The 14,337-nt window shown below is 34.2% G+C and overlaps 1 protein-coding gene across 1 annotated transcript in view; it reads left to right on the top strand.

The window, feature by feature from the left end:
* Positions 1 to 14,337, top strand: part of LOC107593713 (polypeptide N-acetylgalactosaminyltransferase 1-like) — a 100,720-nt gene that overhangs the window by 31,111 nt on the left and 55,272 nt on the right. The window contains exon 3 of the mRNA XM_016283568.1: positions 7,987 to 8,107. Within this exon, the coding sequence (XP_016139054.1) occupies positions 7,987 to 8,107 (121 nt within the window). The remainder of the gene's footprint in view (positions 1 to 7,986; positions 8,108 to 14,337) is intronic.

Raw genomic sequence — 14,337 nt, forward strand, 5'->3', positions numbered from 1 at the left:
ATATATATATATATATTAGGGGTGTAATGATACACGTATTCAAACCGAACGATTCGTTGTACTAATCCTATTACAGCATATTATTCTATTAGGTTAGATTAGTGCACTTGCGCATAGAGAGTGCGTTCTTTCACTGCAAAATTCAGTCTAGTAAAATGCATTTAGAATGATCACAAAATTCAAGATATGGGGACAGAAAATTTATATATTTACACAATTTCATATAGTTAATCAATATCACACGAAGAGTGCCATTTTTCTCTCTCCAAAAATCAGCATGATTACATATGATTTTTACAACAGTTCAATAAACAAGAAGTTAATCAATAGACTTAACGTTTTAGACACCATATTGCCTGTTTTTGCTCAATTTCGCCAACATAAATAAATCCAAACACAGCCACAGCACTTTTTTGCGTCTCTGAGCAACATGGTGTTTCGTTCCTGAATGAATCAACCTTTAAATGATTTGGTTCAATCGTAATGAATCACTTATTAACAGTGACTTGCTGCCACCTGCTGGCGGTTTTAATTTCACATTTAAAGTATCTTTTAATTTTTTTTATTAATTTCTAACATCAGTTGTCAATGTTTTATGTTTAAAATATCAAAAGATTATTTATGCGTTTGTAACTGCATGTTAAAGCATTGCATGTCCCTCTGAGCTGCATTAAACAGTGTGTGAAAGCATCTAAATGCCATTCAGATGCAACTTCTGTGTTTCCTCTGCATTGCAAAGATGAATTTAGTCAATGCTGACTCCATTTGCTTGGTAACAGCCCAAATGTCTTATTGACTTATTAAATGAAAGAGAGAAAAAAAAGACTCAAAAGGTGATGTACACTTTTAGAAAAAATGGCCATAAAAGGTAAAAATCAATTTAAATTTATTGGAAAAGATTAATCTGCTACATGACAATAGGCTACATCAGCTGGAATACTTCAAACCGGAGCTATTTTTGTTTTATAAGCTGCTAAGAAGACACCACAGCAGATGTCAAGTATAGCTCCATCATTGTTCAGAGTAAAAAAATTGTTTTAATAAATGTAAAAAAATAGTATATTTATAAGAATACAGCATTACTTTCTTTTTGCTGTATCGAAAACGTACCGAACCGTGACACCACTGTATCGTATTGAACCGAACTATGAATTTTGTGAACCGTTGCACCCCTATATATACACACACACACACATATATATATATATATATATATATGTGTGTGTGTGTGTGTGTGTATGTATAATTGTAAAATATGTCTTATTTTTTAGAGACCCAGTATAAGGGATGCACAGTATATTGGATATATATTGGTTGATATTTAATTGTGCATTCTTATTTCACCAATTTTTACTTTTTGATTGCTGTCTAATTGGAAAAAACAGTGCTACAGACGTCTGTGTCCATCACAGGTGTTTGCTTTCTGAATGTGATTGTGTGTTAATAGGGCAGCAAGTCAGCTGACCTGAGGGGTGCAGCTCTCTGAGGGCCATAAAGTATTTAAGAGGGAAGAACAACTGCTTTTGTGATAAATTTAGTCCAGGAGCCTTACTGCTGAAAGTGAATTGATCTTCATTGAGAACAGTCAGCTCAGTGTTTTTTATTTATTTATGTGTTTACAAGAGGGTTAATTTAAGTGCCTTTGTGTGGGTTGTTGTTAGTTGTGACATTAGCCAGGGCTCCAGACTGCGAATAAAACGGTCGCACTTGCGACCAAAAATATTAATTTGCTAGTAAAGTTTTTGCTGAGGTCGCCACTGGCGACTATATATATTTACATGTTATGACTTAAAAATGTACATGTAATGCCTTTTTTCCTGATTTCCTGCATCTTTTGTTATGTTCACGTATTAAACTGAGACGATGCGCATCAAAGTTTTAGTGGAAAAAAGAGTTTCGAACAGTCCTCATCTCTGCCGCACACCTGATAAACACAGCTCAGTTGTGCAGCGCGAGAGAGATCGACATTACGGATCTGTGCGAAGTGAAAGTCTATTACATGCACAACTTGAACAAGCTACAACAGGTAAAGCTGTCAGCTGTGTGGATATTGGCAATATCGTTAACAATTCTCGTTTATAATCATTACTAATATGGATTCTTCTTATCAAGATCTTAGTCTATATGCTGTGTTCTGTTAATGCATGAACTTCATATTATTTGAAGCACACCTGCCGTCCATTAATCGCAAAAAGCTTTGTTACTTTTTAATAAACAAAGTATCCGCTTTTAAAATTATGCCACATTCATAACGAAATTCAAACAATAAATACGGTTTTGGCGCTATTTAATGTGGCAGGCGCGATCGCTTTAGCGCCTCAGTTCAAGTGGCAAGTGAACCCATTTAATCTTTCTCTTTACTACTAAAGTACATAACGAACATGAATTAACATCAAAACGTAGCCTATTTTGTAAGAAAGCCTACAGTACAACTTACTGAAATGTCTCATGTAAAAGCTCATTCAGTGTTCTTTACAACTATAGTACATAATGAACATGAATTAACATCAAAACGTAGCCTATTTTACAAGAAAGCCAACTTACTGAAATGTCTCATGTAAAAGCTCATTCAGTGTTTCAAACTGCAGAAAATGTGTAAAGCTTGTAAACATTACAACGTAATACATTTACCTCAAAATAATCATTCTGTGTCCATAAGCTCATCAGTCAGCTAGAAAAATAATTAGCAAAAATAATTAGCTATATTTATGCGCTATTGGATGTTAATATTTTTACTTACCTGTTGTCTACATGATTCAACTCCTACAAAATTGCATTTTACTAATGAAGAAAAACAGACTGAATGTGTGAAAGACATATGACAACACTTATAGGATGCGTTGAGGAGGAGCCCAAACTACATTCGGTGGCCAAGTGATGCTTATGGTCCATGATATTGGTACAGATTCTGTGTCATGAACAATTATTTGTGACTACAGTAGTCAACATTTGAAGTAGATCAAAACCTTTCATCAAAATTGTCCTAAAACCAAAATGCGCTGTTGTCTTAGGACAACTTTGATGAACATTTTTGATCCACTTCAAATGTTGACTACTGTATATATTTCAAGTTGGAAAAGACATTTAGTTCCCACTTTAAGTGAAGCTTAGTTCCCAGGTCATCTACACCAGTGTTTCCCAACCGGGGTGCCGTCTGTCGAGAGCAGGGTTGCCGTGTAAAAAATATTTTTTAAAATATTTTTAAATTGCTAAAATGTTCAAAAAAGCATCTATTATATAATATCCATTTCTGATGTCGCCAATAATTAGAGATGCACTGAAATTCCGGCTGCCGAAAATTAGTTCACCGCTCAGGTTTCACTTTCACGTGGTGTGACGCTCTGCGTATTATCCGCTCTATGCGTGTGTGTACTCCGCTCAGTCGCTCCACTCAAATACCGTTCATGTGAATCGGAACAGCAAAGTCCACTCAAAAATTGAGCCGACAGGAAACATGGATGTAGTACAGTATTGTTTCTGTCTGCAATAGCCCTACTGTGTTGTAACATGGTGTGGTATATGGGCAACTCTGGTAACGCTGCCCTCTCATTCACTGATCTGCTAACCGCTATGTTATGCTCATGTGTTCTGATAATAATAGCTTTCTATTAATAAAAATAATAGCTTTTTTTAAATATCTTAACCCTACTGTTAGACCTACCTGAAAAACTAAAAAACTATTTATTTAATTTGAAGGCCTGTTATTTTTTATTTGTGCTATCATTATTAATTTCTTTATTTGTTCTTATTTTATTACTGACTACTTGTCATTTTTTATTCAATTCAAAGTTTGAAATCAAGCTATCTCGTGCTACTGCACCAAAATTACCCCCACTGTAAAATTAAAAAAACACTGAGTGAGCAAAAATTTGTGAGATAGCTAGTTATAATGGTAATTAAATAATGTTTACATATGTATAAAAGCCTACATTAAAATCTGTCATATAAATTGGTCTCTTCATTAGAAATTAGCCTACTGATTGCCACCTTTGATGGACACAATTTTTTAATAATATTATTAAAAATATCTGTATGACATTATATTCTGCAGTTCTTCCCTGTTGTTCCAAATATCTATACTTTTCAAATGATCATATCGAAGTTAGAAATTCAAATATTGTGACAATTTATTTTGTAGGGTGCCACAAGTTTTGTTAAAATTTCCAAAGGGTGCCGCGACACAAAAAAGGTTGGGAAACACTGATCTACAAGATCGATTAAAATGCTGATAAATTCAAGAAAATATGAGACATAAACACATGAAAGTTTGATTGAAAAGTTAAAAAGTAATAATAAAATAAATAAAACCCGTTTATTCTGTGGCACCTAAAAAAATTATTTGGCGCCTAAAATTTTTTCTTATAGGAGCCAATGGCTCCTTACTTGATTTTTTTGTTTGGAGCCCTGTTAGCCTTTTTACTTATGAACCATATCAATTATTTTTAGTGTATTAAAATGTATTTGTTTAAAGCAACATTTCCTTGCTTTTTAAAAATAAAACAGTGTGGTCCACCTTGTAGACATGTTCACAGAACAAAACTCCACCCCAATCCACAATTTCTAGTCCATTTATGAAAAGTAAAATGCAAACACAGATAATTCTGAACATGTCATGGTAGTTATCAGCATATTCAAATATTCAGTATTTGAATATTCAACAACTGGACTAGCTGAGAGATGCCATTTACAAATAAATTTTTTTAAACCCCTTAAAAAATGAGTTGACAAGCGTAATTTCTTTCATGTTGACATTTCCTACTGAATAGAATGCTGAGGTGGGGCAAATTTATGATAGAAATTAAACCAAGTATAGAAAGTATATTTTTTTAAATAAAAAATGTTAAAATTAAAATAACTTCTAAATGAGTTTTTTTTTATTCTAGTAATTTAATAAATTTTTTAAATACATATTTAATTTTTTAATAAAATGATTTTTTTTGTCCGTTTTTTTTTTTATGGGTACACCCAAATATCAGTATTCTCAAAGATAACACACAAACTAAATTAACTTTTTGATTTTTAGCTCAAGTTATCTTAAAGTTACAGTAGCATAAACAATCGGTTTGATATTGTCCAGAAACATGGTAGAAAATAATTGTGTAAAACTAAATTTACAGTGAAAAATAAACCTCGACTAACAAGTGGACTTAAATCAAAAGTTGTTGGTGGGTTGTTTTACTTTGTATCAGGGGCGTTTTATCCACTCAATACATTAAGTTCCGAGTAATGCTAATTAATAATTATTTAGTATGACAGCTTGTGTTTGTATTGTAGAAAATGGTTATGTAAAACTAAAGTACAATGAAAGAAACTTTGACTAACAAGTGGACTATAATAAAATGCCAGAAGAATGTATGAAATGTGTATATTAGGGATGAGCATTTTTCAAAAGTACTGTATTTGAATGTTTGGACTCATAAAAAAATTAATATTCTAGTATTTGTTTATTTAAATGACGTTAATTATTTTTTTAATAATACGTTTTTGCCACCATTTCTGAACAAGCTTATGATTAGGCATTATATACAACAATGTTCTACAACAACGTTACGTCTCAAGGTTGTCTTTTAGCTGAAAACGTGTGTAAACAAAAAAAAAACCATGCCAATTACAGTACAGAACGTACAAACACTCGAGTCGGCCTAAAGCGTGTTTATATTGTTTCATATGTTAATGTTGTGAAAAACAATAATATCCACATGCTCGGGTGAAAGTTGACTCCTCAGTCTGAGAACAATAAGAACGTGCGCTGACACAGACGTTCCAGAGACACAAAGATAGCGGTGTGCTAAGCAAAGTTTCTTACAGCGCTTTGTGTTTTCTGTTCTTAAAGCACTCTCCCCGAGAGAACTTAAAGGAAGCATGTGTCTCAAGATCATTTCGCTGTCAGATAAGTTCTCTTCTCGGCTCACTCGGGCTGACAGTGATGGACAGTAGTCTTTCATCAGTCGACTGCTGTTTGAATTTCATGCCATTTCTCATTGTGGTGGTGATATTAAGACAACTCCGTTTCACTGATTCATTTGATCAAAAGTAATTCCATTTTGTAAGATCAATTAGTAAGATCATTTTGATCAAACTAATTCCAAGCTTCGCAAGTCTGATGACTCCCTGCATTTACGGCCAGCAAAGCAACACGTAGTAAAAATCTAAGTGATTTTATTTTTTTAATAATATTTATAGATCAATTATTCGACAATTTGTGCACACCCCTAGTGTATATGTGTCTGTATTTCATGTGTTTCTGTATCTTGTGAAGGATATAAAGGCTGTTTGTTGCCTTAGTGACCTTCCCACAGTAGATGAGAGTTTTTAAATTGGGCCTTTGTTCATCTAGCAACTGTTGCCATGTTCCTGGCTCTAGTGCTAGAAATGTCAAACACCTCAGAAACACAATCAGGTTTTTGGGAAGTTTATCTAACAACCACAGTCTTTGGGTTCAGATGCGGTGTGTGTGTGGAAAGGTCTGTACAGTGTGTGAAGGATTCGAAAAGTGCTTTTGATGAAGCGGTGCGGCTCAGTGACCAGCACCTTGCTCAAGACCCCACTGTGTGTGCGAGTGTCACTCTCCATCTGATAGAGATGTTGGGCTGCATGCTGATCATTTATTCATCTTAGCTTAGAATGCGGTACGCCAGAGCCGCACGTATTAGAATAACCTGGAATAACCGATTCTGACTCCATCATCTCTACAAACTCACACACAATGCGTGAACACTTCAGTTGAGATGCAGGAGAGGGAGCTAATGAAGGAAAGGAAAAGAATGTATTAGGCTGGAAAGAGCACCAGCTTAGAGGAGGAGAGACTGTCTGAAATAATCTTGTAGTCGTTTCCGACCATGACTTTGCTCTTCATTTGATAGATTTGCATGCGGCTGCTTCATTTTCATAGAGTGATTTCTGATTTCCCATGAGTCTGAACATTAATCACCAGTCAATGTGGTCATTCTTCTTTAGTTCCCTTGAAACCTTTTTAAAAGGAAAATGTGGGACATCTGCTAAACAATTTTTAGAGATTACATATTTAACATAGCCATAAGTTTTTGCATTTACAAAAGAAAGTCTTGGGTTTTGTCTGAAATGCTGCATCTGATGATTCACAAGGGTGCGATTGTAGATGGTGGCGGCACAAGGGGGGTACCTTTATTTGCTATTGATTTGCTAAAAACGGGCTTATTTACTGATCATTTCTTGTTTAAAGTCATTAGAGCTTTATTTTAATTTGGATGTGACTAAAAGTGATGGTTTTCGAGTGTCTGAGTTGTTTACTTTTTAATTAGTGTATCCATTTTCACCATAAAGTTGATAAAACGCTACTGATGTTATGAGACATTTTGATAAACAACAGGCAATTAATGTCTAATTATTTAGTGTAATAGTTTGTATTTGAACAGAATTAAATAAAAAAAAGTGTTATATGTGACATGGGGTTAGAGGCTTAGAGCTTTGAAAATTATTTCATGTTTCATTTTCTCTCTCTATATGTAGATATATAGGTTATGTATGTTTGTTTTCTTATATTTATAGTCCACATTAAAATTATGGGATGAAACTGGGACTGAACTTGAACTTAAACCTGAAAATATGTAGTTTTTAATATTCTGAAGAATTTAAAACAAGAAATGTATGACTTTAAAATGTGTATATTAATTTAAACTTAATTTAAATGTAAATTTATATTATAGTTAAATACAAATTTGACTAAAAATGGCAAAAATGCATTTTCACAAGTAGGTTTAAGATTGCACACAAGACTTTTGAATCCCACTGTACTTGTAGAAATAACTGATTAATTTAGATGAATTCTAATTTTAATCATATTTACTCAAAATATGCATTATTCACTGACAAAACTGTAGATTTATGATCATTCACGAAGATTATCAGCCAACGTGATTAAACAGCCTAGTGGCCTGTTAAATGCTGTTAGTGTAGAGTTACTGTTGCACGACCTAATCTCTCTAACGCTTGTCTTGTATGTTACAGGGAGCATGCGTGAGTAACAGGTTTCTGTGGCGGGACCTCAAGCTCCTCCCCTCATCTGGAGCCCCTGTGCTGTATGATACGAGGCCGCCTTCCTTCACACACTCTGACCTCAGTTCAACAGGTATGCACTGAATATACAGCAGACAATTATGTCATTATGTGATTATGGTTAGTCTCTTTATGATCCAAAGTGTGAATTAATGTCAGCTGTGTTTTACTCACAATGCATGATTAATGTAGCGTGACAGCGAAGCAGTTTGCATATACTCTGTGTCTGAAAGCGAAGAACTCTATAACAGTCCTTCCGCATGTAATGTGATAGATTTTCTTTTTTAAATTTACGTAATTGAGTGTTCAACTATGGCCACTTGTTAGCTCTGTGGACTTTTACACAGCAAGTGATGTTGAGTTTAATAGCTTTCTGTGGTGAAAATTGTTAAAAAAAAAAGTCTGACTCCTGTCTTGCTAAGGTTAATGTTAAGGTTAATTTAATGTCACTCAATTAAATTATTTTTTGTTCATTTTTTTTTTTTCATAATTTAACAAAATTACAGCTTAATTGGAAATGATGGGTCATCTTATTCTGTGCTGTGGAAATGATGCCACAATGTGGTTCAGTCGTCATTTAAAAATTTACATAAATCATTTTCAAACAATCAATATTGAAATAGTTTATTTCACTATTTTACATTATTGTAATTTTAGCAATAGTAATGTAGTAAGTTTAATAATTTAGTAATAATTTAAGTAATACTATTTTTGTAGGATTTTCATGTTTTAAGATTTAAAGTGGGTCAAGATAAAAAAAAAAAAAGCTAAATGTATTCATATAAAGCATTCAAAGTAGCAAAATATAATAGGTAGGGGAAAAAGTATTTTTGAATGTGATCTTTGCATAACAAAATCAAAAGGCTCCCTGAGTTGAAGGAACACCAGATTGAAAAGTGTTGTTATATTTTATGCAGTTCGTTTTAATGTGAGTGTGTTTATAGCTCTCTGAACTTTAAATAGACAGTAATGCTTATTAATCTGAGTTACACCACAAAATGGTATTTAATTGTACTTGCTGTTGCTGCAAGGCTTTGCATCGATTATCAATTTGTGTTTGTTTTCTGCATTGGGTGCAGTTTTTGCATCACAACTCCCTCCATCTCCGTCACCCCGTTTCCCACTCATATGTGTGTGTGTGTGTGGCTTGTTAGCTGTGCTGGTTTGAAAGAGCCTGTGCTCAAGGCATGTAATCGTCCGTGAGAGGAAGAGGAAGTTGCAAACACAGGCCTGGGGGAAGTGCAGTTGTACTTCAGTCCGATTTCTACATCAAAATTGACATTAAAGCGTGTAAATTTGACATTAAAGCGTGTGGATGCTCTGCATTAGGGGTGCTCCGATCAGGATTTTTGAGGCCGATCGCCGATCACAGAAAGCAGTATCTGCCGATACCGATCACCGATACTGATCTTTTTAAAGCCTTCTTTTTATAATTTATAACTATTTATAGTGATAATCCAATCAGGATTTTTAGACATTTATTCAGGGCCTGAATTTTATTTTTGAAAATGGGGGGAATTCCCCTCTTAGGTGACTCTTGCTACGGATTCGTGGCTGATCCTGTTTACTACAAACACATTTATCCATTATTTTGATTTCAAATCTAAACATTGTCACTGAAAATGCTTTTTCAGCATTGCAATTCTTTTTTTGTTTAAAACATTTAAACTACTTTTCTTACATTATCATGAATTTACCATTGACAGAAATAGACAGCTCTACTGCTTTTTCGTTTGCATTTAGATCTTTATTACAAGCCATCCTGCGGTTTATAAAGAACTTTGTTTTCCTACCTCCACGAGCGCCATCGATTATTGCCTTGTTTATCTAAAAGTGCTCTTTCCCTTTAAACCTAGCCAAAAAGCCATATGTGTTGACTGTGAAACATGGTAGACTTTAACAATATGTATTTATGGTGTAATTACTACATTTTCGTGTCAATCCATGTTCATATTTACTGCAAACAATGCGCTGTTACTTTAATTCATCACTTGCAGTGCAGAAAAAATAGACTCGGTGCGGAAACGATCTCTGCACTGCTGCAGACGCACCGCTCCTGAACGCAATGTAATGTGAACCTAGCGTTATGTGTGTGCACTGCGAGTGTGCATGAGCGTACGGTCTCCTGGAGTGTGCGCGAGTGCTGAATGGTTAAACACTGGCAAGAATTAAAAAGAAATGCAATTTATAAACTTTAGTGACGATGTGACACTGCCTCGACTGTGCAAGTGACAATTCCTGTGTCAACTGTGCAGTGTGCAGCTCGCTTATAGACAGACGCGACGTGTGGTGATTTCAAGCCATTTGCGTATTTTGAGAGAGAAAGAGAGAGAGCGCGTGCGTGGTGACTCACTCACGCTGTTTGTGAAATTACGTCTCACACAAGGTTTTCAAATTACTTTATAAGTTATTTAATGAAACAACTTTAATATAGTACCTCACCTTCAGCATTATAATTATTTCACCCACACCGGACAGAGACTGAGACGGTGCCGCTACATGTCATGCCAAACCTCTCATGGCAACGTCATCAGTTTGAGATCGTTTTTTTGAGATCTGCCTTTTAGAGACCGCCGATCAATCATCCCAACGTGATTATCGGCCGATAGTGATCGGTAACCGATCAAACGGAGCACCCCTACTCTGCATCAAAATGAACCTTCCTCAGGTTCTTTGAGAGATCATAATTATTTCCTGTCACTCTTCTATGGGAGAACTTGCACAATTGGTGGCTGACTAAATACTTTTTTGCCCCACTGTATATATCATGTTTGGTTTTGGGTCCACACACACGTTTACTTAGCGGTCTAAATGGGGACATTACATAGACTTCTATTCTTTTTATATACAGATAGCTATAGATTTTATAAGCTAATCCTAACAATAAAAAAAAAATAAGTTTACTTTATTAACTTTATACCAGTTTTAATAATAAAGACATACCCAAACTGAGTTTTTTGGAGTTTTTTTCAGGTTTAGTTAACTTTTTAGGTACAAATTTGTCCAACCAACATATGGTTAAGTAGGTATACACACACACACACACACACACCAATGGTTATCTAAACTGTAAGCTTGCAGTCTGAAATGGATGTGTAAAGAAACTGTCCTACTAAAATAACGTCAAGAAAACATCTTTTTCTTGACCTATTGAGCTGCACGCAAACAAACAAAACATACATAGCAACCAGTATTCCCCAAACAAAGGACTCTTATGAGGTGGTTAATGAGTCATTCAGAAAGTCTCACAAACTCACAAGTTACCGATTTGAATCAGTATGACAAACTCAGACTTACATAACTGCAAATTTTGATCACTATGTACATTTCGAAAATAAACAAGGTTTGTGAGACTTGACAATGACAATGTGTAGTTAATGATTCACAATGAATCATTAATCATTTATTAAAATCATCAAATTCAATTAAAAGAAATGAATACTTTTATTCAGCAAGATTTCTGTTCATCAAAGAATGCTGAAACAAGAATCACAACTGTTTTCAACATTGATAATAATAAGAAATGTTTCTTGAGCAGCAGATCAGCATATTAGAATGATTTCTGTAGGATCATGTGCAGGGCTTGCAAAATTTCAAAATCCCTGGTAGCCCTTCGGGCAGGCATTCTTCAGGTTTTGGTAGCCCAAAATGAATTTAACTAGCCCGAATAAAAAAAGACATCGGCTGGACTTTACTGTGGACAAATCAGCATGATCAGCAAAAACTAGTAGCATATAGGGATGTAACGATTCACTAAACTTACGATGCGATAAAATTCACGATACAATTAATTTTTTTACAAAATGAGATTTAATACAAATTATAAATTAAAAGGTGTCCTTTTATTATTTCTCAGACAAAATGCTGCATATTTCTTTGTGAAATTGAAATGTTAAATAATAAAACTAACTTAAAAAAAAAAATTATGCAACTAAAAGAAATCTCTTCATATAAACAAAGGCTTTGCCTGTGCTAAAATCATTTGAATTACTATCCAAAAAAGATGCTAAATACATGTTAATTGGATCAAAAACCAATTATTGTTATTCAAGAACAGAATGGTCTGATTTTAGATTTGTGAATGAGAAGTAAATGTCACTCTCTGACAGCAGGTGGCACTGATGGAACAGCAAGTATTTATAGGCTGCTGCCCCTTTAAGACCGAATGCACGAATCCAATATATCGTGCATAATGATGCACAGGAGATTTGTTTCTCCACGGTTTACATTCACTTATGACATAACCGACTGTGTTTACGTGAATACTTGCAGAGACAATTATTTTGAGAATTTTGTGTATATGGGTTCATTCAGAAGCAAGGATATGCTTCTGAATGCATATCCTACCTGAAAACGTTTCAGACATATCCTTGTCTGAAACGCGGCTCTCTGTGTGCACTTTAAATGAGTGTGCACAGAAACCAGCACGTTAGCTCCGAATGTGCGCAAATGTTTTAAAACGCTTGAATGTTTAAATCGGCAAGACTTAGAAACAAGTCCAAAATGATCAACTACGATCCGTTTCACCCCTACAAGCGAGTGAACAACGCGAATCAAGTTAGGAATTTTATATCACTATTCAAGATAGCCCGTTGGGCAGGGCGGTGATACATTTAGGTAGCCCGACTGGAAAACATAGTAGCCCCGGGACGTCGGGCTAGTAATTTTGCGAGCCCTGATGTGACACTGAAGACTGGAGTAATGATGCTGAAAATTTAGCTTTGCCATCATAAGAAAAAAAATACAGTTTAAAAAATATTTATACTGTATTTTGAATCAAATAAATGTACAATGTAAAAAAAAAAAAAAAAAAATCAGTAAGTCAAGTCAGCATACATTTTTCCACTACTTTAATTCATCAAATTAATTTTCAACTAACTTGTACAGCCAATTTGATTATACTTAAATTTTAAAGCAGCAACTGAAATTAAGTTTGAAGTAGGAGGACATTTTTTACAGTGTAGCCTTGGTCAGGTATGTACACTTATAATTCATGTGTCCAAATGCACGGTTCTTTACACATAAAAGAGAGTGTTTGATTATTGCCTCAGCTCTCTTTCACATAGCTACATAGTAGGGTTGGGCGATGTCTACAAATTTGGCATCAGACGATGACTACAGTGAAACATCGCGATGGACGATTACATTGGCCGAGGGGGGGGCCCCCAAAGCGTGAATCCTTATAAGGGAAAACAACTAACGATTCCTAACACCGTGTTTACACCGGATGCGAGCGGCGACAAAATACTATAGAACCAATGATCTATAATAGAGATTAATTATATATAGATCAGTCAATAGAACTCATTATAATCAGTGATGCTGTCTACACTGTAGGGCTGTAGCTATCGATTATTTTAGTAATCGAGTATTCTACAGATTATTCCATCGATTTAATCGAGTAATTGGATAAGAAATAATTTCTTTATTAAAGATCAATACTAAATATACAAGAGATAATAAGATGGATCTCTTAGAGTAAACAGCTAAATTTTTTTTTATTTTTTAGAAAAATTAAAAATTTTCTTGCTGAAATTGCATACATTAATAACCGTGAAAACTAAACCCATTTAATGTATTTAAATGCCAAATTACATTCAAAATGCAAATACAAATATATCAATAAAATAAATAAAATAAAAATATAAATTAAATAAATAAAAATACAAAAATCAATTTTACATTACTTTAAAAAAGGTCAACAGTACAAACTAAAACTAAGACATAAATCAAAATAATAGTAATAAAAATATGAATAATACCTAAACATTGCATTTATGTCGTGCAACTTAACTTTCAAGTTTCAGCCTAAATAAAGCTCAAGCATGACATGAGCCTTTACTGTCTTCTTGGAAGGCTTTGTGACTTTTGTGTGAGGCAAAACTCAGTGGACAGGAAGGTAACTTGGAACAAGAGACCATGCACAATTTTTAAACACATTTTTCTGCAACATGAAATTAGAGTTATTTGGAGAATAAACCCTCTTAAATGACCCTTTACGTACTTGTGTAAAACTTGTGTGTTTTTTATATCCTTCATATTCTGTGTGCTGGTCAGTCCACAGCAGTTATAGTTAATCTGTTCCAATAAGTTTAAATTGATTTTTTTACATTTTATGGGCATTTTTACCTTTATAAAGCCTTTTTTTTTCTTAAAGTGTGCATCATCTTTTGAGTCAAATTCTTACATTTAATCAGTCAATTAGAATAAAAGACATTTGGGCTGTTACCAAACAAATGATATCAGTATCAAAATTCATCATTGCAATGCAGAGGAAACACAGAAGCTGCATGGGATGAATTT

Source organism: Sinocyclocheilus grahami, unplaced genomic scaffold, assembly GCF_001515645.1.
Source record: "Sinocyclocheilus grahami isolate Dianchi unplaced genomic scaffold, SAMN03320097.WGS_v1.1 scaffold175.1, whole genome shotgun sequence".
In the NCBI taxonomy this organism is placed as follows: Eukaryota; Metazoa; Chordata; class Actinopteri; order Cypriniformes; family Cyprinidae; genus Sinocyclocheilus; species Sinocyclocheilus grahami.